The 23,173-nt window shown below is 39.9% G+C and overlaps 3 protein-coding genes across 4 annotated transcripts; 2 read left to right on the top strand and 1 right to left on the bottom strand.

Annotated features, from left to right (window-relative positions):
- Window positions 1–121: 121 nt before the first annotated feature.
- On the bottom strand, window positions 122–3,703 carry LOC115681695 (60S ribosomal protein L3-like). Its single transcript, XM_030605721.2, has 6 exons — window positions 3,564–3,703; window positions 2,922–3,016; window positions 2,307–2,417; window positions 1,228–1,532; window positions 687–1,096; window positions 122–595 (listed from the first exon to the last, which is right to left on the bottom strand). The coding sequence occupies exons 2-6, from the start codon at window positions 3,004–3,006 to the stop codon at window positions 337–339; spliced, it is 1,170 nt and encodes a 389-aa protein (XP_030461581.1). The 5' UTR covers window positions 3,007–3,016; window positions 3,564–3,703; the 3' UTR covers window positions 122–336.
- A 5,563-nt stretch (window positions 3,704–9,266) lies between these two features.
- On the top strand, window positions 9,267–18,171 carry LOC115681723 (uncharacterized). Of its 2 annotated transcripts, none has more exons than XM_056311519.1 (13): window positions 9,267–9,415; window positions 9,674–11,957; window positions 12,040–12,131; window positions 12,240–12,525; window positions 12,672–13,121; window positions 13,262–13,333; window positions 13,575–14,012; window positions 14,111–14,182; window positions 14,352–16,115; window positions 16,258–16,332; window positions 16,422–16,748; window positions 16,843–17,601; window positions 17,697–18,171. In XM_056311519.1, the coding sequence occupies exons 1-13, from the start codon at window positions 9,299–9,301 to the stop codon at window positions 17,981–17,983; spliced, it is 7,023 nt and encodes a 2,340-aa protein (XP_056167494.1). In that variant the 5' UTR covers window positions 9,267–9,298; the 3' UTR covers window positions 17,984–18,171. The 2 variants fall into 2 exon arrangements, with proteins under 2 accessions (XP_056167494.1, XP_030461619.1); XM_030605759.2 differs by having other exon boundaries at window positions 13,566–14,012.
- A 93-nt stretch (window positions 18,172–18,264) lies between these two features.
- Window positions 18,265–20,845, top strand: LOC115681725 (pentatricopeptide repeat-containing protein At2g03880, mitochondrial). The gene has a single exon (XM_030605762.2). The coding sequence runs from the start codon at window positions 18,496–18,498 to the stop codon at window positions 20,416–20,418; it is 1,923 nt and encodes a 640-aa protein (XP_030461622.1). The 5' UTR covers window positions 18,265–18,495; the 3' UTR covers window positions 20,419–20,845.
- Window positions 20,846–23,173: the final 2,328 nt, after the last annotated feature.

Raw genomic sequence — 23,173 nt, 5'->3', positions numbered from 1 at the left:
AGAATGACCATCTTGATTTCTGAAAAGCCCGAGCCTATGTCCTGCATTTCCCATCCATGCATGAAGTCCGTGATCTAGAATGCTGAATGTAAACATAATATAAAAACAGCGTAAAAGGAGATCACCACAAAGGGGCTATTACCATTTAAAATAAAGTTTTCCTCCCAACCCAAAATTTGCCAAATAGATAAGAATGTTCAAAATCCAAGGGACTTCAACTTCAATCAGAAGACAACTGAGACAAGACAAACAATGTCGCAACATTTAAGTCCAAATGCAATGGAACTAAAAGTAACCCGAACTCTACGATGCAAAATGACAGGCTAGTTTGGTGATCTAAGCCTTCAGGCGCCCGTAAAACTTCTGCTTCTCTTGTGTTGTCTGGAATCGCCCATGTCCAAACTTTGAAGAAGTGTCGATGAACTTGAGCTTGATCTCTTCAAGAGCCACACGAGAGGTCTGCTTGAGCAAGGACTGGCGCAGCGTGACAACCCTTTTCTTAGGTCCAACACAGCAACCTTTGATCATAAGGTAATCATCTTTCACAACACCGTAGTGAGGGAAGCCACCCATGGGGGTTACGTCTTTCTCAGTCCTAAAAAAGAACACACAACATCAGATGCTTTCAAAGCCAACTCCTAGGACATACTTGGTAAATTTTATGTAAGATGCCCCACAGTTCTCACCTGTCAAACTCGGTAAGTGCTGTGTGAGATTCCTGGCCAGTCTTGCCAATCTTGTAAACTTTCTTGTTCATTTCAGTGCGATGATGGTAGCCATTCTGACCAGCCCTAGCAACTGTGAAGGAAACTCTTGCAGGATGCCAAGCACCAATACAAGCCACCTTCCGCAAACCTCTGTGAGTCTTACGGGGAAGACGAGTGACGCCCCAACGGGTCACAACACCTTCATAACCCTTACCTTTTGTCACACCAATGATATCAATCATCTCATCCTTCTGGAAAACAGCATCGACAGGAATCTGCTTCTCAAAGAATCCATATGCATAGTCCACCTTTTGAGCAACAGTACCGCCATTAACCTGGATCTCCATTAGGTGTGCCTTCTTCTGCTTCAATCCCTTCATTTTCCTAATCTGCAAAGCATTAACCAAAAAAATTAATTGGATTATTGTATCACAATGATTTATGCATCGCAACCAATCTCTAGCTGGAAAATGCATCAATGTGTCTATCACCACTTTAGACTACCTAAAATGCTCCATACCTGAGTGTGAGCCAACACCCTGATCACAGAAGCATACTTCTTCATCTTTTCAAGCTGAGCTTGGATATTCTTCTTTCCGTCTTCAGTCTCATACTGCTTTGAGTATTTGGCAAAGGCCTTCTTCTTGGACTTGCACCAATTCTTGTAGAACCTACGCCTCACCTCCTCGCTCAGATGCTGAGCCCAGACTGTGTTCAATGTACGCAGACCACGCGGAGTCTTAACATAACCCACAACACCAACCACCACCATAGGAGGTGTCTCGATCACAGTCACAGCTTCACATGTTTCCTTCTTGTGAAGCTCTGGAAGGAAGAAAAGGGGATGTTTAGCCCAACCAAATGCATAATTTGCAACCTCGCTGAGAACTATGTAATTGAAGTTCCAGGGAAAACGTGACTAGAGCATGTGTGACAGACAGACTTGTTTAAATTAATGTAATGGCAACCTACAAGTGAAATAGATGAATACATCACTAGATAAGGCCACCAAAATGAATTGTTCTAGGTGGTTTACTGACCATTCACATAGAACGACAGCCATGTGACTGATATGTGACTGGCTAATTTACCACCATCAACAAACAGAACAGAAGCTTCAGCCAAGATGGCGCAAAAGTAATTTTTTAGAGGGGGGGATGTGTGATAAAACTTATGTCAATAAGATATTTTACACGTACAAAGGAGGACATTTATAGCATATATCAGCCTACATCCATGCAACCTATGCTGCTGCAAAGTAATATTGAAGCAGACAAGTAAGCAGAAGAAGGGAATGGAGATTGGCACGAGCAATGCAGACAGTCAGAAAATTGTAAGGCAAATCTGCACTAGCACCAAAATTTAGCCCCAAACAGACAAATGATTTCCAGTACATCAATTAACTCTATCTTTTGGGAAAACTAATTGAATAGCAAGCTATAAGTTTGACAATTCCTTGTTTTCAAGCAAAGCCATGCCCAAATTCATTGCCCATATATCTACTTGAAAAATTTGGGCTTAAGCAAGAATTGTGATGCTCAACATGCAATTAGAAAAGGAACAGGGTAAACAATATGGTAAAAGTTAAACATTGCTCACTTGATCCAGGCTTTTCCACTTCTCTGACAATATGAGTCATCCCTGCCTTGTAGCCCAGGAAAGCAGTCAGCCTGGGGGACTTGCTAGGATCATCCTTTGGAAAAGCCTTCACTGAAGAGTCCACCAAGAAAACAAACCAGTCACTATGGCACAAGGTGAAAATAAAAAAGAAGTAACCTTTTACCATGTAAGGAAACGCCATATTAAAATGGGTCGATGCAAGGACCCTACAGAAAAACGACTACAGCCCTACAGATGTCTATATCGTTGATATCCCGGTAAAAAATAATCTTCAAATGCTAAAAACTTCATTTGGCCAGGCAAAAGAAAAAGTGGAGTCTGCCAACAAGTTACCGCCACGTTTACAACCTAGTAGTACTGACCAAAATCTGAACTTTTTGCAACTCAATCTTGCTCTTGCATAGAAACAACATTGCTAGACATTCGGTAAAATTTTATTCCCAATCCAGACTCCCATATGGCCTTCTTTCGATGACTTCTCTGCACATTATGTGTGCGCTTGTGCACTTTCCTATGCATGCACGCACAATATGGTGGATGCATAGCTAATTCTGCAGATACATGTAGCTATCGACCTGCCATTAATTAAATTACCTTTTCCCCTGTGGCGAGCAGCCCTCTTCCTCGGCAGAAATCCCAGGGATCCATGCCTAGGATGCTCAAACTTCCGGTGAGACATTTTTCACCTCCTACACCAAACAACCAAAACAAAATCAATCACTAAACATTTTTTTATCATCCTTTGTATTATCCTCTCGCAGCCATCCCACTACAACACTAATATCTAGACGGGCCACAAGAAATACAGCATCTTTGCCAAATCACCATTGCACAAACACGGAAGGCGGAAAGCACTGAAAACCCATCTGATCAAAACCATTTCCCGGTTCGAGAAATTCTCAGCTCAAAGCAACATTTCTCGAAGGTGCTTTCAAGAACCCCGCGAGCGTTATTGTTCACGTGCGCAAACAGGGGAAAGCCCACGCAGCTCATCCCGAGCTAACCCGCGACCCACTTCAGACCCGCCGACCGTACCGACAACAAGAACATGTGCAGAAGACGATCGCACGACGAGATGTCGGGTGAGCTGCAGCAAAACCAAACAAAAAATTCCAACTTTCTTTGCTTCCTCGAATGTGGCGGAAGAAACACATTCGCGGAGCCCATCTAAGCGCGCGAGAGAATCATTCCATCGTGTTGAACGAAACCCATTTTCATCGTAGAGAGAGAGAGTACCTGAAGTGGCGGCGGTGCAGCAGAGAGGAAGGCGGGAGAGACGCGGCGGAGACGACTCCCAGCGGCTGAGTTATAAAGGTCCCCTGCGCGAGAGGGCGTGCTCCAAAACCCTAGCCGGTACTTATAAAGAACCTCAAAATTACATAACGGTCCCATCACTTTTTGTTATTTTCACAACGACCCCTTCTTGGATGTATGATTATAATAGTATTCATCGATTTTATTTGGAAAGAAATCCGATGATAAGATGCCTGTAGACTTAAGAATACCGTAGATAAGATACCTTGTGACCTTGACATTTCCTTGCTTATAGGCCCATCAAGTACCAAGAGGTGGCAAATTAGACATTTACCTCTTGGATTTTGCAATAATCGCCTTGAACTTTTAAGGTTTTTGCAATTGGGTTAGTTTAATAGATTAGTTTGGTATATGTTCCGCCTTTTGTATTGGGTGAAAGTGATGGTTAGGAATGGTAGAAGACCCCGAAATTTTGTGAACAGAGCGGAGTCGAATTTGTTGATTCTCATATATGACAATATCAAATGGGATGCACCGAATTGCCATGTCTAGTAACCCCAAGCGTGGTATTGGAAACGTCTTCCTAGTTATATCGCGAATATTTTAGAAAAAACCTCTTAAAGAATTACAAGGACCAACATACTGCGATGTGTGATTTGATTGAAAATCTGATTTTACAGATTCGAAATGAGAAACTGTCATCCCAGTCAATTGAATTGGGATGCCTCAGATTTAATGTGTCTCGTGAAAGGAGTGGCTTCCGGATAATATAACATCCCTGATCACAAAGGGAATAAAATTTCTCAAATAAAGTCCCCAAATTATCTTTGATTGAGTACATTGGAAGTCAAGCTTATATTTTTTGGATGGAAAATTTTGACTAGATGTGTTCAACAATACGCATGATACTAGAAAAACAAAGTATTGAAAATTGTAATGTCATTTGACAATTGCTTTGGAAACACTTTTAACAAAATCCATAAAAAAAAAAACTAAAGAACATATATCGCTAGCTTGTTGCCCATGCATAATCTATCTTTTTAGTTACTAAACTTTGAAGATAAATCTTGCCATAAATCATCATACTAATTACTAATCATATTTTAATAAGTTTATTAGTATTGTAAGCCCAAAGGGGTTTTGTCATCTAAGGCTGTGTTTAATCGACCGGATAAAAATCAGGATAGGATATGTTTTATCCTATCCTGTGTTTGGTGGTGGTCCAGGATAGGATAAGGTCGGATATAGACCGGATATAGCCCGGATAAAAAAATCCGAGGGGGATGGGATAGACCTGAATAAGATTTCTAATGTTTATTTTTCCAGAAACCCTACGCTCCACTCGCTGTCATCTTCATCCCCACACCTTGTGCGCTTTCATCAAAAAAATTTCTCGGCTTTTTTTCCTTCACCGACTCCTCCAGACCCGTGAATAGCAAAAAAAAATATATATATATCATATCCGACTTTAAATCCGTAGTCCACCAAACAGTGGATAGGATATGAAGAAATCCCAGAATTTCTTATCCTATCCTATCCAGTCCTATCATGTTTAGAAATCCGGACGACCAAACGTAGCCTAAGTGTATGTACTGTACACGTGGTACATATACCTATTTTACATTTGTAATCAATGACTTCTCTATCTACTGTGCAAAAGCAATCATGTGCGCAATAGAGCAGCTATGAGATTACTTTAGAGTGACTTTACCTACTGATGTTTACATACTTTAGAAGATTTTGAGCATTTTGTGTGTGACCAAACACACATTGACCATCTTCTAAAAGTTCATGCTAATTAATTTGTATCCTCCCTGCAAATTAGTAAATTATCTGCTAAAAGTTCATTCTTCCGCTTCGAGAGAGATAATGTGCGATTAATATTTCATTGGTCATGTGTACTTATTGTTTTGAGCGGCGGTTGGAAATTATGTATGATGAGAAAAGTTTAAGTTTTGATATTATTTATTACACTAGTAGCACGCCTATGCAATGTATGAATCTTTGTAATAAACTTAATGGTTATTTCAACTTTGTAGTTTTTTATATTAGTTTTTCTAAGAAATTATGTTTTTACTAAGGTCTTTTGTCTGTACGTTGCCGGTATAGCAACTAATTTACACACTCACATTTGGTTTGTAAGATTTTGATGGGACCACTGCCATCCGTTCTAAAAACTTAAGCCGTTAGATAAAGCGTGATTTAATATTTAATTACTCTAACACTCTCCCTCACGCTTAGTCTAGTTTTTTTTCTTAATACTAAGCGTAGACATATTTAATTGGGGAGGCAAATGGGGCCTGATAAGATTTGAACTTAGGATCTCTAGCTCTGATAACCACTGCCATCTGTTCTCAAAGCTTAAGCCGTTAGATAAGGTATGATTTAATATTTAATTACTCTAACATAATTTATTGATGCGTGGAAAAAGTTGATTATAAAACAAAGTCGAAGTACACATGTCAATCATCCAAAAGTAAATGTGGAACTTTTTTTTTTGTTATACTGTGGACCTAATAATGATTCTTTTATTGAATGATATTTGCATACTTTTATGTGATAAATTTGAGTTTTTTGACAAAGTAAAATTAAATGAATTGCTGAAATATAATCAGTTAATACCAAGGATCGTTAAATGAACTGTAATTAATACTGGATAAAAAAGCATCTCTTCGTTAGTTTTTCTTTTACTGTCTCGGGTTGAGCAATGGCTAGCTTGGATTTTATATTTTAAAAGAAAATACAATATTTTTTTAGAGTTATAACAATAACAATAACCATGAAATTTAAATAATTAAAGAATATATTACACTATTGTTTATAAAATGATATAAAACTATAGATTTGTTTGTCATTTATATAAATTCATTTTAGAGTTAATAGGCTGCGCATGACAACTTGCCAAACAGTGTTTGATTCTGTTCTTTTGTTCCCAGAATCAGTTTGGGAACAGAAATGCGTTTGTTTAATTTTTTGATTCTGGGCACAATTTTGTCAAAAATTGTTCCAATCGATTTTGAAACGAGAATCGAGAATAAAAAAAGTAGCTTCTGATTAAACAATTTTGAGAATCAATTTTTTTCTTCTTCCTTTTCTTGGTTTTTAATTTAGCTTCTAATGTCCAATAGGGGCCTCGCCGGATCGACGAGAATAAAATATTTTAATAAAAATATTATTAATAAAAAATATTTTACCGGCCATGGCGAATGACCAGGCCATGGCCATAAAAAAGAAAAAAAATATATTTTTAATAAAAATATTTTAATAAAAAATATTATTAATAAAAAAAATATTTTACCTGCCATGGCCGGTGACCAGGCCATGGCAAAAAAAGAAAAAATATATATTTTTAATAAAAATATTTTAATAAAAAATATTATTTATAAAAAAAATATTTTTAGGCCATGGCAAAAAAAAATAAAAATGTATATTTTTAATAAAAAAAATTATTAATAAAAAAAAAATTTACGGGTCATGGCCGGCGATCAGGCCATGGCCAAAAAAAATAAATATATATATTTTTAATAAAAATATTTTAATAAAAATATATTTTACCATCCATAGCCGGCGACCAGGCCATGGCAAAAAAAAATAAAAATATATATTTTTAATAAAAATATTTTAATAAAAAAATATTATTAATAAAAAAAATATTTTACCGGCCATGGCCGGCGACCAGGCCATGGCCCAAAAAAATAAAAATGTATATTTTTAATAAAAAATATTTTACCTGCCATGGCCGGCGACCAGGCCATGACCAAAAAAAATAAAAATGTATATTTTTAATAAAAATATTATTAATAAAAAAATATTTTACCGGCCATGGCCGGCAACCAGACCATGGCCAAAAAAAATAAAAATATATATTTTTAATAAAAAAATTTATTAATAAAAAAAATATTTTACCGGTCATGGCCGACGACCAGGCCATGGCAAAAAAAAAGAAAAAATACTTTTAATAAAAATATTATTAATAAAAAAATATTTTACCGGTCATGGCCGGCGAGCAGGCTATGGCCAAGGAGGAAAAGAAAAAAAGAAAAGAAAAAAAAGAAAGAAATATTAAAATATTTAAAAATATTATTAATAAAAAGAAATTTTGTGGCGTTACCAAACGCATTTCTGTTCTTTTTCTATTCCAGGGATGGAATTTTGGGCCGTTAACAAACGCCTTAAAATGCTCAGAATCAATTCCGGGTACAGAATCAAAAAGAATAATTTCTGAGCAAAATCTGTTCCCGGGCACAGAATCGTTGTCATGCGCAGCCTAAGCATCTTATATTTGCCGTCTCACTAAAACTGAATTTATCATGAACTTTTTTCTTATCAAGTTAAACACTTTTATCATTTTTAAGCAACTATCAATCTTTGGTTAAGTAAATCTAACTGTGACATTGCTTTTTACTACAGTTTATACTAGATTGAGTTGAGGTAATTTTACCTTCTATGTTATACATCGTTTATAGAGTATAATCTACTTTGCCATTGTCGATTTTTTATTTTTATCTATATCTTATACACTGTTTCGAATAATATTAGTTTATTCCGCTACAAATTATATTGCACGTGATAAAATTAATTTGTCTTATCGATTGATGTTTAAATAGTTTTTTTGTGTTTTTTTCTATGATATAATATATCATGCATAATAGATTCAAATTTACTTAAATATAAACATGAATATTTTATCATCTCATGGAGTTAATGTCAGTACTTCGTAGTTTAAATAGAATTAAATGTATATGGTATTTACAACTATGTTTATATCACGCAAATATTTTCTCCCGAAATTTTCTTCTAAAAGAAAAGACTTCTATATATCACATAACTGGCCTGCACAATCTATTCCACTTCACATAAAATATAACGGTTCAATTAAATACTTGTTCTTAGATTTTTTTATAAAATTTCCTTTAAATTTTACTTTTTTTGGGAAAAAATCTCAACAATTTATTTGAAAAGAGGATTTATTTTCATAAAATTAAATGCATTTATTGTCCAAAAGTCACTTTTACTAGAAGATACTAGATGTATCGAAGTTCAAGCACCTAAAAAAAAAAATGTAATCCATAGAAATGAAAAGTATCTCATGTAGGTGCCCTAATAACCATTCTTTTCATGAAATTCATATTTTAGCAATACCACACCCCACATATCCAAAAAATCATCTATATTAATGTCTTGATTTTGATTTTTTACTTCTCCCCCATATTCTACAATTTCTCGGCTTTCACATTTTAAGTTTCATTGATCATGAAACACTTAATAAAACCTATTTATAATATAAAAAAGCCGACACATATAAAGTCACGTCTATATATATATTTTTATATTTTAAATGATACTTTTAAATTTCGATCAATGCAAAAAAAAAAAAATTGTCCACGTGTCGGTTCCCCGTAAAACCGTGCTCTGACAGAAATGCCCCCTCCTTCTTTTCGGAAGGGCGGGAAAAGCCGTTTCGTTTGAATTTCGAAAGAACGGGATCGCAGCCCCCGCTTCCGAGGGGAAACCTGAAAAAGGCAAGAACCATCTTTTCCTCCGGCAGCAAATCCACGGCGCGAAGCGGTCGACGCCAGAAGCTCGGGCCTTCCTTCCCTTCGTCCGCCGATTCTTGCGCCGGCATGGGTTCGTAATTTCGTTCACCGCGGCGGCTTCTGTCTGCTCCGGGTTGGTCGCGGGGGAGGAGGGGGAGGAGGAGAGGGGGGGGGGGGGGAATGGAGGAGTTCCGTGGCATGAAGCGGAAGGAACTGCAGGCGCTGTGCAAGAAGCGCGGCGTGCCCGCGAACCTGACGAACCGCGAGATGGCGGATCGGCTGAGTTCGCTCTTCGAGGTGGGTGTCCAAGATCATCTTTTGTGAATTTCTCTTTTTGTTTTTCTATATTTTTGGATTCGAATTCGCTCCTCGATTGGGCCTGACTCTAGATGAATTTGTGGCGGGTCTCGTTAGAGTTCCGTGGTTTCGGTTGTCGTTGACTGAATTCGTTCATGGCAGTAGTTCCTTTTCCTGTTTATAATTTTGGGGTTAGAAATTAGAGATGAAAGTTTGATGAAAAGGGCGTGGGTCAATTCTTTATCTTTTGCCCTGCAGGAGAATAAGAAGTCTGTTGTCCAGGGGAAGTCTAACTCCGATGGTTCAGTCGAACGAACGATTGAAACTGGCGGTAAGGCGGGTGTGCGGCGGAATGTGAAGAAAGTGAGGTTCAGCCCTGTCGACGAGACTTTTGTGTTCGTCAGTTCACATGTGAAATGTACTTCAAGAGAGAAGCGAGCCACGGCGAGGGGGTCTGGGAATAAACGAAGTTTGGCTGTTGAAAAATCTCGCAGGAGGGTAGTTTCCGTAAGGACTGTACAGAGTCCGGTTAGGGCAACAAGGTCGAGGGCGCGAAAAGTAGTTGATAAGGATGTGCCGCAAGTTTTTTCGCCTGGCATTAGGAAGAAGAGCAGGAGAGGAGGCGTGAAGGTCGACATGAATGAGGTTCAGAGCGTCGATGTCGGGGATACGAGACCTGAATTGAGCGACAGCACTAATTGTGACAATCCTCGGGTCGAAGTTGCGGCCCCACTTCGATGGCACTTGAGAAGCAGGGGAGTAGGAGTTGAAAAAGACGGGAAAGTCGAGCACACAACCATAGAGAATACGAGGAAGAACGTAAGACCGACAGATTTTAAGAAGAGGAAAAGAAATGATACTGAAGGGCATTTGCATTCAGACGACAAACCTGAAGATGGTTCCCTAGCATTTGTGAGGGCACAACAAAGGAAGACTACTAGGCATTCAAAGCGCATAGAAAGACGGGAGACGGATTCAAAGTTGTCGATTGTGGAATCAGAGGCAGTCAAATCTGTAGGGAGAATAACGCGGTCCAGGGCTTCGAGAGTGGAGGGCGCTTCTACTGTAAAAGCAATTAATGAAATTGTGGAAGTTAAGGGAGAGATTGAAAAGGATGTCCAACTTGGACAACCACCAAAGATTATAGGCAGAAGGACACGAAAATCAACTGCAGAAGACAAAAATCCACCAAGTGAGAATGATGGTCCAGAGGGTCAAATTTCCGATATTTTCACGGCAAGGATTGTGGAGAAGAGGAAGACTAAAAGAATGAAGCACAATGCAGCGACAGGTTCAAAATCTCTACTTTTGGGAAATGAATTAGTGAATGCCGAAATTGCTGGTAGCAAATTGTGTTTTCAAAAGGTGTCCGGCCTTGATGCTTCCGCCATTGAAGCTGAAAGTAGGAAATCTGAAGTTCTAGAGGAACATGAAGAGGTTGATTGCCTCAGACACATATCAAATGGTTCTGGCAAAAGTGTTTCTAGGGGAAAGCATTGTCCTGCTCATAAGGACAAAGAGCGAAATGGACTTGTTCTCGAGAACAAGACAAGAAAGCGAACCAAAGACACGCGTCAAAAATTAGGGGCTTCAGAGTTTGGGGTTGCTGTTGATCCTGTCAATGACCTTCCCCTTAGAAGATCCAGAAGGAAAGCTATTCCATCTGCCGTCCTTACTGATAAAGAGTTCATTGCTCATTCAACTGACAGGAAGAATGTGCGATCGAGCCCATATAATCGCGCATCAGAAGTAGAAACTTCTGCAAAAGAGAAGTCACTGAAGACATTGATGACTAATGCCCTTGTACACAATTCAAGGGTGTCCTCAGATGCACCTGCTAAGCAAAAGGGGGGAAAATCCCCGAACGGAGAAATGGAATATTCTGGACCTTCAACTGAAGAACCCAGGACCAGCAGGCAGTCTAAAAGAGGTACTTATAAATCTGAACATGGTGCATCCATGAATAGTATTGTTAAAGCTGATGCCAAGAGGCAAAAAGGTAGTGCAACAATCACAGAAGAGGTAGGTGCAAGAGCTAAAAGTGCTGAGATGATGGATGAGACTTTGAATATTTATGTCTACTTGGATGTGCCGGCAGTTCTGGAACATGAAGATGGGTTGGAAAAGAATGGCAAAACAGATAAAGCTGAGTGCTCCAAGAACAAGGGATCAGATGGCAAGGCTGGAGACATAACAGGAATTAATAGTTTTGATTTTTATGGAGTAAATATTCATCTAAGAAATGACCTTACAGCACAGTCGGGTAATGCTCTGGTGTCAGCAGCTGAGAAGTCACAAGAGGTTGATGTGAAGTGGGGTCTAGAGGAACTCCCAAGTGATTCTGTCGTTATAAATGAGAAGCCAAGAGTTCTAATTGAGGATGACAGAGGGAAAGTCCAGGATTCTGTCAATCGGTCATGTCAAGCTTTGGGCAGAGCAGAAGACAGCATTCCTGAACAAGTACCTTCGAGAGCTCAAATTGAGGATATGGACGCTGTCTCCCACGTAGATGCATCTCTCACACTGAACTTAGATAGCGTGGGTAAGCGTGTTGTTCCCATTTGGTTTTGGAGAAACATACCACGTGTTTCTGTAGATAGCTTATTGACTTCCCAGTTTTGCAGATGAACCTTCTGATGCTCCCTTATGCTTGGAGAATAAACCAGAAACAGAGCACGTATATATTGGAGAACATGCTTATTCAAGAAGTGTTGAGGTAAACAATTACACACCTGTGGATGATTGACAGTGGTCCTTTTTTAGGGAGTTGGCAATGGCCAACTTGCCTAGAAAACATAAGCGAGGTTTTTCTTTGCTTGATCAGGAATTAATCCTCAATGATCATATGGATGAGTGTGAGCAAAGAGGGATCGCAGAGAGAGTTCCTGTAGAAGCTGATGAGCACGCTCATCAAATTGCTCTTCTTGATCCCAGCTCTAACGAGGAACAGAATCAAGCGTATGAGGCCCATGAAGTACATGTAACAAACTTAGGACTACAAGTTGGTACTTTCAGAACTGCTATAGAAGATGTGGTGGCCATTCAGTTGCACAACAGCTGCTCTAGTGCGCCAACAGGAACTCCAGAAACACTTGCATTAGGAAGTGGAGGTGCATTGAGTGTCTTAAGTTTTGCATCTTCTTTTTTTATTCCTTAGTCTACTCTATCACTAACTCTGATAAGAGTACTTGCACTTTACATACTTTGCCATTACTGGAAGCTACAGTCTCTGCTTTGCTATTGTTTCATTGTGCAGAGGCCAATCAAATAAAAACTAAAAGTGCGGTTATCTCATCACTTCAAAGCAATGGTCATTCTGGAGGAGACCGATATCCTAGCAGTGAGACTGAATTTTCAAGTGAAAGAGCACAACCGGAGCAGACAGTAATTGATGCAGAGGATGGCTTATGCACTCCCGAAAAAACCACAGAAGAACCAGGGAGAAAGCAAAGGGAAAGCCAAGAGCCACTGGAAAGTGTGGAAGCAGCAGTGGCGGCTTGTGATGTGACTATAGACGAGGTCGCTGAAGAAAAGCAATCTGCTGATGGGAGTTTCTCACTTTTAAACCCCACAGATGCCAAAATTACCAGAGAAAAAGTATATGAAGTTGATGAAGGAAGCTTTGATTTTGCTTCTGAGAAGCCTCTGGGAACTCGAGAGACTTCTGGAAAAGATCTCAGTATGATCCCGCTAGATGGATGTAACAGTAAGTTAAAAATGCATTTTCTTGGTGATGTCTTTTTCGGCGAGATTGCAGGCAACAAAGTCTTTACTTTGCTGCTACTGCTTCCATTTAGCTTTTGTTTGAACCTGAGCTGAGTTCTTAGTAATGAACTTTCCTTCCAGCTCCTGTTGCTAAGAAATGTTTCCTCTCTTACGAGCACCCTCTTCAAAAGGACTCAGAAAAGCAAGGACAAGGTAGGTTTTCTCTGCAATCTTCCTTTTCCTGGGTCTTCTTCCAGCACAAAGATATGTATGATGTATCAATTCACTACAGACTAACATAATCCTACTTCTGGGGACATTCTTTTTACTTCTGTTGCAATTGTCAAATGCTGAATTAGTTATATAGAGTGCAAAATGGAATTGTTGATTTGTTGACAAAGATTTCAGGTTTTTAGCTAATCTTTCCCTTGGCTTGATTTTGTAGATGTTAAAGGGCAATGTCCATTGCTTGAAGAATGTTTCTGTACCTTTGGGGAGGAAATTTCCAACAAACCAGCTTTCAAAAGTGAAAGTGACCTCAGCAGTATGGAGGTTGGAATGGATTATCAAGAGAAAATTGAAGAGGACCCCGCAACAGACGAGGACAATGTAGTTCATTTTGGAACAGCATTAACAAATGCATGTGATAATGATTTGACAAACAAGCTGCAAGTGGATTGTACAGATACATGTTGTCCAGATGAGCTGGGCTCTGATACTGATGAGCATAAAGAAAAGAGTCCGGTGATGCAAAGCTTTGAATCTGTTTTTGATGAAACTGGCAAATCATGCATGGAAACAATTAATGCCCAAGCAGTTGGCTTGGTTACTTCAGTGGAGGGGATCATTGCCGAAGACAAAGGAATCTCCAGTGAAACGGTTGCTTTGCATTGTAAGGAACAGAATATGTCATGGTTTTGTTACAATCTTTTCTCTAGATAGCCCTGCTTTCTTCTTCTTCACTTTTACTGATGTATTCACTTATTGCAGCTCCCAATACTTCTGAACATGAAATGTCATCCTGCATGAATGATGTCTCAAAGGATAATGATGGATATGAAGGTGAATTCAATATTCTTTACCCATATTCAAGAACTATGTGAGAGCTTTAACTGCAGTTCTAATTCATGGAACCAACTTGTTCCCCAAAATGCTAACAATTCTCATTATATTTGAGAATCATGCTGTAGGAGATGCTTTAGTTGCTGATCTTTTATTGTTCAATGTGCAGCTGGGGGAAACCTTGAAGATGAAATTTTTTCACCAGTAATTGATGGAAATTCTCTAGGACAAGATAATGGATTTGTGGTCCCCAACTATTCAAGTCAGTGTCTTCTAGATGCCAATTCAGAAGAAAACAGATTTCAGGTGGAAGAAAAGAGCTTTTTTAACTCTTGCGATGTGAACAATATTGTGAGGCCGGTAGTTGAAACAGAGGCATTGATTGAATCAGTTCTGGAAGTCATTTCAAGCAGAAAGGATCAGGTCTTAGACATGAAAGAAGTCATGAATGAAAGTTCCAGTCAACAAGTTTTTGGAAATTTGAGTGCTGAAAAGGGAGCAGAGATCGATACTGTTACTAGTAGGGTTGCCTGTGAAAGTTTCCCACTGGATGAATCAAACGCACTGAGAAGTTGTCATATGAAAGCACATGGTGAAATTAAAGGTGTTCTCAACATAGCCTGTAATACAGAGGCCGTTACCTTTCGTGAATGCTTGAAAGAACAGAATGTTGAACAGTGCGATCGCTTTGTTGAAGAGGGAGATTCGCACTTTAGCCCAGACCAACTAGCTGACAAGGATGATATTGAGGAGGCGGTTGCACAACTAAATTGCGGCCCTGAAGGAATGGTTGCTTTGGGAAAAAGCAGTGTTGATATTACACAATGTTCTAATTCTGAATTTGCACATTTTGAGTCCCTGGAGAAGAAAGGAGCTGTGATTTCTCTTTCTTTGAGCTCGGATGGCCATAAGCAGGAGGAATTGGATGATGGCGGTCAGCAGGAGGAGATTGGGAATAAAGTGGACAAGAGGGAGTTGACTGCATCATCTAATCTAAACTTTTCAGACAATCAATCTGCAAACCATTCTGAAAACCTTGAAATGACAGAAGCACTTGACGAAGGAAAGTTTGATCTTATTGAAGTAGGCAATTGTCATTTGCCACGTGCTGGTGGAGAGGATTTGAACGTGCAAAAAGAAGCTGTAAATTTCCATCAACATTGCAAAGGGAGCATCTGCGAAGTTTATGAAGTTGGAGAGGAAGCTTCTTCTGCAACTGTGACCATCAAGGCGGTGGATATGATTAACAAGGAAGAAGATGGAAGTGCAACATCAGTTTTTCTCCAAGATCGGGTTCAATTTCATGGAGATGAGTCTACAAAGATCGATCTTGACACTCCAATCATTCCAGGAGTGGCTGCTGAAGATCCTAAGTGTAATTTCAATGAAGTCATGAGAACTATGCTACACTCTGATGAGCAGAAGATTGATCCTTGTGATGATCAAAGAGGAAAAAGTTTACGGCCAGACCAAATGGTGCCCTCAGAACCTATATCTGCAGATGTCGGCATATATGTTGGAACTACAGAAAGTGGACTCATCCTGAAGGATATCAAGACAGATACTGTCCAATTTGATGATGATAAATTGTTAGAGGAAACTCATTTGGATGAGGTCAGCAGTTGCATGATAGAAGCTGCTCCTAATGCCGATACTCACGTTGAGATAGTAAATACTTCTCATGAAGATATCATACATACGGAAGATGAACCTAGTGCATTGATCATGCAAGAAAATCCAGCGACTTTTAATCTTGAGGATGGCTCTATGCCAGCTGGGGAAACGACAATGTCTCTGCATGGCATGAGTATTGGCTATGGATGGGATAAGACGAATTCTGTACGTGAGCGTTTGGTCGTACATACATGTGATGAGCCAAATAAGGCTTCAGATTCTTATGCTGCACCTCCTCTGAATGTTGTGTCATTTCCTGGTGAGGATCCTTGCTAGGGAAGTCTGACTTTTGAATTCTTGCCGAGTGCTAAAGTAGTAGAGCTTCTAGCTGTGAGGAAGACATGTTGAGGTTTATTCATTCTGCTTTAATGATATTATGCACATCTTGTTTTAAAATGCAGGGGAGGAATACCCATCTAAAGCAAACAATGTGGACATCGGAACTAATGCCAAAGAGAAGAGCGATGGGGACAAAGGTTAGTGTAGCTTTGCCATGAATGTAAAGCCAGTGTTCAATCATGATACTTTTAGAGGAAATCTTACTGACATGCATTTCCTCTCGAAGAGGAAGTCATAGTGCAGGAAGCTCATGAGCCTCAAGAGGACCATGCTGTTGTCGGAAATGCCAGAGACTTTAACCATAGCTCAAAGGCTTGCAGAGAAGTTGCTAAGGAGTGTGCCAGAGACAATGAAGTTGCTTCTGTGCAAACTGATCTTGTTCTGTGTGAATCTTCTCATGCCAAATACGAAAGGATTGTCGAAGACAATGAAGAATCACATGGTTCTGGAAGGCTTGATGAGCCTGCCACTGAATCCAGGCAACTTTCTGCAAATGCTGACTCTAGCAGTGACTTCTCTCTGATTTCATCAATAGGAGATCCAGCAATTCTTGGTGAGTACTTATTCACTTCTTCATTCCATAATGTAAGTAGACTCTTATTTCATATGTTGGCGATGCTAGAGAAGCTGTTTGTTTCCTAATGCAGAAAATAAGTTGTTGGAGAGTCAAGTGGAGTCGCAGACATTTACTAGTTGGGAAATGAGCTTTGTCTTCGGAGACAACTCAGTAGACAGTGTAAGAAAATTGGATGCAGAGGCTGAGGAAGAGGGAGATGGAAATGGAAAAAACGCTGACACTGTAGAAGCAAGGATTGCCAAGTTGGAAGAAAATGCTCCAGTAGTTGCTTTAGAAGATTCGGAAGATCATGTGGATCATTCTGATGCTCAAATTACTACGTTAAATGAGACTTTCTTGAAGATCGAAGAAAACGGGGAAGATATCATCAGAGTCACTGATGATGAGTATTCTAACGACGGGGCCCCATTTGAATATTCCCGTGATTTGGCACATGAAAAGAAAGATGTGACAGAGGACCACTGCAGTAACTGCCCGGCCACAGATGAGATTACTATTAAGAGTGACAAAGAGTCAACGGAGCAAGAAGTCTCTGCCATGATTCAAGAGTATATGGATCGTGAGAAGTTGGAGGATGGGAGTCTTGAGGTTAGGGCTTCCTGTGTTGATAGCAGAGAGAAAGAACTTGCTCATGTTAATGCAAGTGATTGTGCCCCATCAGATGTATTCCCAATAGTACATGATCCCAGTGACATAAGAAAGGAGCATTTGACATTTTCAAGCTATGCCAATGAAAATGTTGAATTAGGAACCAAACAGGAGAAAGAGACAATTATTCCGAATTCAGCCAACTATACTCCGGCATCTGTCAATTTGTCTGCAAAATTAGGTATCAAGAATTCGGTTATCAACAGTGATAGCTTCTTGTAACTTAATTTTGTGTATACAGAGTTAGTAATTCTTTTCATGTACATATCTCTGCAGATGTAGCTGAAAATGTCAGAATGCAGCAGCTGAACCTGATATCGCCTATGACCAAGAGTTTGGACGTAAAAATGGAGGAACCAGGGAAGCTTATCAATTCCTCAATGGTGGGAAGGACAAAAGCCAGGAGCAATTTCATCGAGAAAACTCCGAAGAAGTTGCTTGCAGTTTCAGATATGAAAGAGAACATGCCGAGCACGAAGTGGGAGCAAGTTGGTAGCGTCACAGCTTCTAAAACAACAAAAACCAGGAGGGTCTTGGAGGATCTACAGAGGAAACAGTTATAGTAATTCTGTAGTCAGGTCTTCTACTTTTCTGGGAAAGCACTTGGCATAACTCATGCTAGTGCTCATGAAACAGGATGTACCATTGAATTGAAACTAACTTATTCTCATTGTGTGTATTTGATTCTGAAGCTTTCTAATGGCAAAACAGCCAATTGTTTGTACAATGCAAATTTGGGTCACAGTACTAATCAACTGAATTCTCGGTTTGATTCAGAGAATGGAGTTGCATAATTGCGATGCAAGAAATGAGTAATGTGGGTGAGTGGTCGGAGAGTGCATGTTGCTTGGTTGTAAATAGTTTGAATAGTCTTCAGATTGCCTATTTTTAAGGTGTTCAAGGTCAAAGTCTTTTCCCAACCAAAAGCATTGAGAATCAAACCTAAAGGAGTGGACTTTTGCAGTTTGGCTACCGTAAGAAAATGATGGTAATAAACGGTATCTATTAAAGGGTTGATCTTTAAGACAAATCAATCTCCCTTTTCATTTTTCAGAGAGAATCCATCGCTCCAAGCATGCGAGCCATTTCAGCAAGAACGAAACGCATGGCAGCGTTTCCACCTTCGCGCCTCGGCCATTCGACGCCTACAGCTTCGCACGGCCCGACGTGCCCATCGTCCTCGTCGTCGCTTCTCGACGATTTCGCCGAGCGCTGCCATCAGAGAGACCTTCCCAGAGCCATGAAGGCTATGCACGCCATGCAGAGACACGGCATTTGGGCCGACGCCATCACCTACTCCGAGCTCGTCAAGTGCTGCGTGGCCAGGGGTGCCGTCGAAGAAGGTAAATCGGTCCGCAAGCACGTTTTCTCTGGTGGGTATCAGCCCAAGACCTTCTTACTCAACGTCCTTCTCAACATGTACGTCAGGTTCAACCTCTTGGAAGATGCGGAGGACCTGTTCGACGAAATGCCCGAGAGAAACGTCGTTTCCTGGACGACGCTGATATCGGCTTACGCGAATAAGGGCATGAATGATAGGGCCTTGGAGTTTCTTATCTTGATGCTGAGGGAAGGTGTCCAGCCTAATATGTACACTTATTCGTCGGTTTTGAGGGCCTGCGCGGACTTGGGGATGCTTAGACAACTTCACAGTGGCATAATGAAGGTTGGCATGGAGTCTGATGTCTTTGTGCGTAGTGCTTTGATTGATAATTACTCGAAATGGGGTGAGCTGCAAGATGCCTTGGACGTGTTCAACGAAATGGTGACAAAGGATTTGGGTGTCTGGAATTCTATTATTGGGGGTTTTGCGCAAAATAGCAATGGTGACAAAGCTCTCGATATGTATAAATGCATGAAGAGAGCGGGTTTCGCACCTGATCAGGCGACTTTAACTAGTGTTTTGAGAGCGTCTACTGCCTTAGCATTGTTAGAAGTGGGGAGACAAGTGCATGTTCATGTACTAAAGTTTGATCGAGATCTTATCCTCAATAATGCACTTCTTGATATGTATTGTAAATGTGGCGGTTTGGAGGGTGCAAACTCTGTCTTTAGTAGAATGGTGGAAAGGGATGTTATATCCTGGAGTACCATGATTGCTGGATTGGCCCAAAATGGTTGCAGTCTAGAGGCGATGGGGCTGTTTGAACAAATGAAACATTCTGGTACGAAACCAAACTATATTACCATTGTAGGTGTTCTCTTTGCGTGCAGCCATGCCGGGCTTGTTGAAGATGGCTTGCACCACTTCCAGTCAATGAAAAAGAGTTTTGGAATTGATCCTGGTAGAGAGCACTATGGTTGCATGGTTGATCTTCTAGGAAGGGCAGGGAAGCTGGATGAAGCTGTTAAGTTGATTAATGAAATGGAATGTGAACCGGATGCTGTTACTTGGAGAACCTTACTTAGTGCTTGCAGAGTTCATCGGAATTCGGATCTGGCCATATATGCTGCTAAACAGGTAGTAAAACTGGATCCGGATGATGCGGGTACCTACATACTCTTGTCAAATATTTATGCGAATAACCAGAGGTGGGAAGAGGTCACAGAGGTTAGAAGGTCCATGCGAGTAAGAGGAATCACAAAAGAGCCAGGATGCAGCTGGATTGAAGTAAATAAGAAGATACATGCTTTCATCTTAGGGGATGACTCACATCCACATATAGATGAGATCAATAAACATTTAAACCAGATTATCGAAAGGTTAATGTCGATTGGCTATGTCCCAGACACAAATTTTGTTTTGCAGGACCTTGAAGATGAACAGAGGGAGGCTTCACTTCGATATCACAGTGAAAAGTTCGCGATTGCATATGGAATCATGAGCTTACCGAGAGAGAAGACAATAATGATCAGAAAAAACCTAAGGATTTGTGGAGACTGTCATACTTTCACAAAACTTCTGGCCAAGATGGAGCAGAGGATTATTGTGATAAGAGATCCTGTCCGTTATCATCATTTTAGGGATGGAGCTTGCTCTTGTGGTGATTTTTGGTGACAGAAGATTTCAAAAAAGTATCAAAAGCTTCTGTTTGCTGAACACAAAATGGGAGCTTCTGCTGGGTCGATATCAAAGCTGGTGGTAGCAATTGGTTTCATGATCTTCATTGAGTCCTTGTCCCTGAAGCTAGCCCTTAAGATGACAGGACCATCCCATCTGATTGCTGAACATACGTTTCTATCTTTCATTTTACACCATGGGCGAGATTGTTCAGAAGGTTTTCCTGCCTAATTATTAGTTGGCGAACCTGCTGTTCATTTCACTTTGTATGCTGTGTTGATGGCCATTGTCATACTAAGAATAAATTGAAGCAAATCTACTTATAGATCCTTTTAAAGTTAGAAAAGGTTAAATCTAGAAACAAGACAGGAGAGAATTCCCCAACTCCCTCTGGTTTCATCAATCAGAGATCCATCGATTCATGGTTAGTACTTATTTACATCTTCATTTCATAATGTAAACTCTTAATTCATACATTCTCTTTGTTGATGATATTGGACTAGTGTTTTGTTTCACAACGCAGAAAACAAGTCTTTGGAGAGTCAAGTGGAGTCGCAGGCATATTTACTAGTTGGGAAATGAGCTCTGTCTTTGCTGACAACTCAGAAAGTGAAGGTTGGATGCAGACACCAAGGAAGCGAGCCTTAGTAATTGAAATGTAAAAATGCCGACAGTGTAAATGTAAGGAGCACAAAGCTGGAAGAAAATGCTCCGGTAGTTGCTGTAGAAGATTTGAAAGATCACGAGGATCATCCTGTAGAGCAAACTGCTGAATTCGAGGATGTTCAAATTATTTTTTTAAGCAAGTCTATATTGAACACCAAAGGAGACAGGGGAGCTTTCCTCGGATTCACCGACAATGAGCATCCTGAGGACATGCCTACGTCAGAATACTCCAATGCTGTGGAACATGAAGGGATAGATGCACCAGACGACCATTGCATTGACTACCCAACTAATGAGCTTACAATCAAGAACGAGAAAGAGTCAATGGAGCAGGAAGTCTGTGCCATGATTGCAGAATATGCAGATCGCGAGAAGTTGGAAGATGGGAGTGCCCGAGGTTAAGTGTTCATGCCTTGATACAAGTGAGAACGAACTTGCTGAAGTTTGTGCAAGTGATAGCGCTCCTTTGGATGTATTAGGAATTGAAATAATTTCAATGTCTTTCCGAGTTCTCTAGGTGATGGCAATGAAAATATTGAATTAGGAATTGAACTGGAGAAAGAGACATGCATTCATGTTAAAATTTTGCGAGACCACTTTAAAAGTTTAAGCTTTTAATTAAATGCGTGGTTTAATATTTTAATACTTTAACACTCCCTCTCGTGTGTAGGCTAGATTTTAACCTAAGATTAAAGTGCGGAAATATGTCATAGGGTTTGGGCCCGAAAAAATATGAACTTCAGTTTTGATATCATAGGAAAATTTTACAAGACTATACTCAATTGTTAAAATTTTAGATGAATGCGTAGTTTAATATTTAAATATAATTTCAAATTCAGTGACCAACTATATTCTGACCCCTATCAATTTGTTTGCAAGAATTGGTATCAAGAGTTCAGTTTTCAATTGCGATAGCTTCTCGTAACTTAAGCTTATGTCTACAAAGATTAGCAATTCCTTGTCATGTATATTCTTTTGCAGATATTGCGGCTGAAAATGCCGGAATGCCGCCGGCAAAGCTGGAATCGCCTCCAACCAAGAGTTTCGATGTAAAATCGGAGGAAATTGAGCATCGTGGAGGGTTGTTAATTGCTTGACAACCGGAAGGACAAAAGGGAGGAGCAATTTCATCGAAAGAACACTGAAGGAGCTGGTTGTGACTTCAGATGGGAAAAGACAATATGCCTAACATGGGACCAAGTTGGTAGCATCCCGGCTTCTAAAACAATGAAAAAACAAAAGGGCCATTGGAGGATCTACCGAGGAAACAGATTTAGGAATTTTGGTTACAATTTCTCTTTATTAGTAGATTGATTTAGTACCTTCTTGGAAAAGGACTCGGCATATCTCATCCTCATGAAACAGGATTGTACTTTTGAAACCAACTCATTACGGTATGTATTTCCATTTCCTTGAGTCAATCTGCACCTGTAAGATGAACGCTTATTGCGAAAACAGCCATTTATGTGTACCATGCTAATTCTGAGTCATGGTACAAAATGATTGAATTCGCTCGATGGAGTTTTAATCAGGCTGCACATCCTAAAAGTGAGCTTATGTTGAATTCTTGGCACGACAACCTTCGTTAAAGTAAAACAGCGTGAGCTTCAATTGTTGTTATCTTTGTTTTTGCGCGAAGATATGAATGCAAGAACACAGAATACAGAACCCAAATCAATCTAAACTGTAAAAATGGGGGAAAATCATCATAACTTAACTAACAAAGTTAATCCCCCGACCACACCGAACAGTGCATGTGATTCTCTTTCTGAAAATAGATTTGACTTCCGCATGCAAATTTTAATGAGAAGTGCTATAATCACTTTCATCTCCATGTCCAAGTCAATCTACCCAGCAAGTGTACCATATTCACATGGACATGGTGCCTAACAAGTTGAAGTGCTGATATAAACCAAATGCAGCAGCTCGCATATGCAGCAAGAATATTTCCAGAAACATCTCGCTTGTCCCATTGGAGTATGAAAACAGTGGAAAATGCGGAAATGGTATGATTCAGCGGCCGCTGCTAGCATTGACAAAAGATAGATCATCACTTGAGGAGTATAGACAGTTAACACGGTAGACC

Source organism: Syzygium oleosum, unplaced genomic scaffold (assembly GCF_021117445.2).
Source record: "Syzygium oleosum isolate NSW1041296 unplaced genomic scaffold, Sole_v2.1 Sole_v2.05, whole genome shotgun sequence".
NCBI lineage: Eukaryota > Viridiplantae > Streptophyta > Magnoliopsida > Myrtales > Myrtaceae > Syzygium > Syzygium oleosum.
Note: the sequence above shows the minus strand (reverse complement) of the source record. Positions and strands in the feature narration are given on the sequence as shown.

Excerpts from the sequence above, each read along its gene's own strand:
- LOC115681695 (XM_030605721.2), bottom strand. The coding sequence starts at position 3,006 with ATGTCTCACCGGAAGTTTGAGCATCCTAGGCATGGATCCCTGGGATTT. Across the intron at positions 2,418-2,921 it reads TGCTCGCCACAGGGGAAAAG|TGAAGGCTTTTCCAAAGGAT; the intron begins GTAATTTAATTA and ends TGGACTCTTCAG. Across the intron at positions 1,097-1,227 it reads GGGTGTTGGCTCACACTCAG|ATTAGGAAAATGAAGGGATT; the intron begins GTATGGAGCATT and ends AATGCTTTGCAG.
- LOC115681723 (XM_030605759.2), top strand. The coding sequence starts at position 9,299 with ATGGAGGAGTTCCGTGGCATGAAGCGGAAGGAACTGCAGGCGCTGTGC. Across the intron at positions 16,749-16,842 it reads AGGAGATCCAGCAATTCTTG|AAAATAAGTTGTTGGAGAGT; the intron begins GTGAGTACTTAT and ends TTCCTAATGCAG. Across the intron at positions 17,602-17,696 it reads CAATTTGTCTGCAAAATTAG|ATGTAGCTGAAAATGTCAGA; the intron begins GTATCAAGAATT and ends ATATCTCTGCAG.
- LOC115681725 (XM_030605762.2), top strand. The coding sequence starts at position 18,496 with ATGCGAGCCATTTCAGCAAGAACGAAACGCATGGCAGCGTTTCCACCT.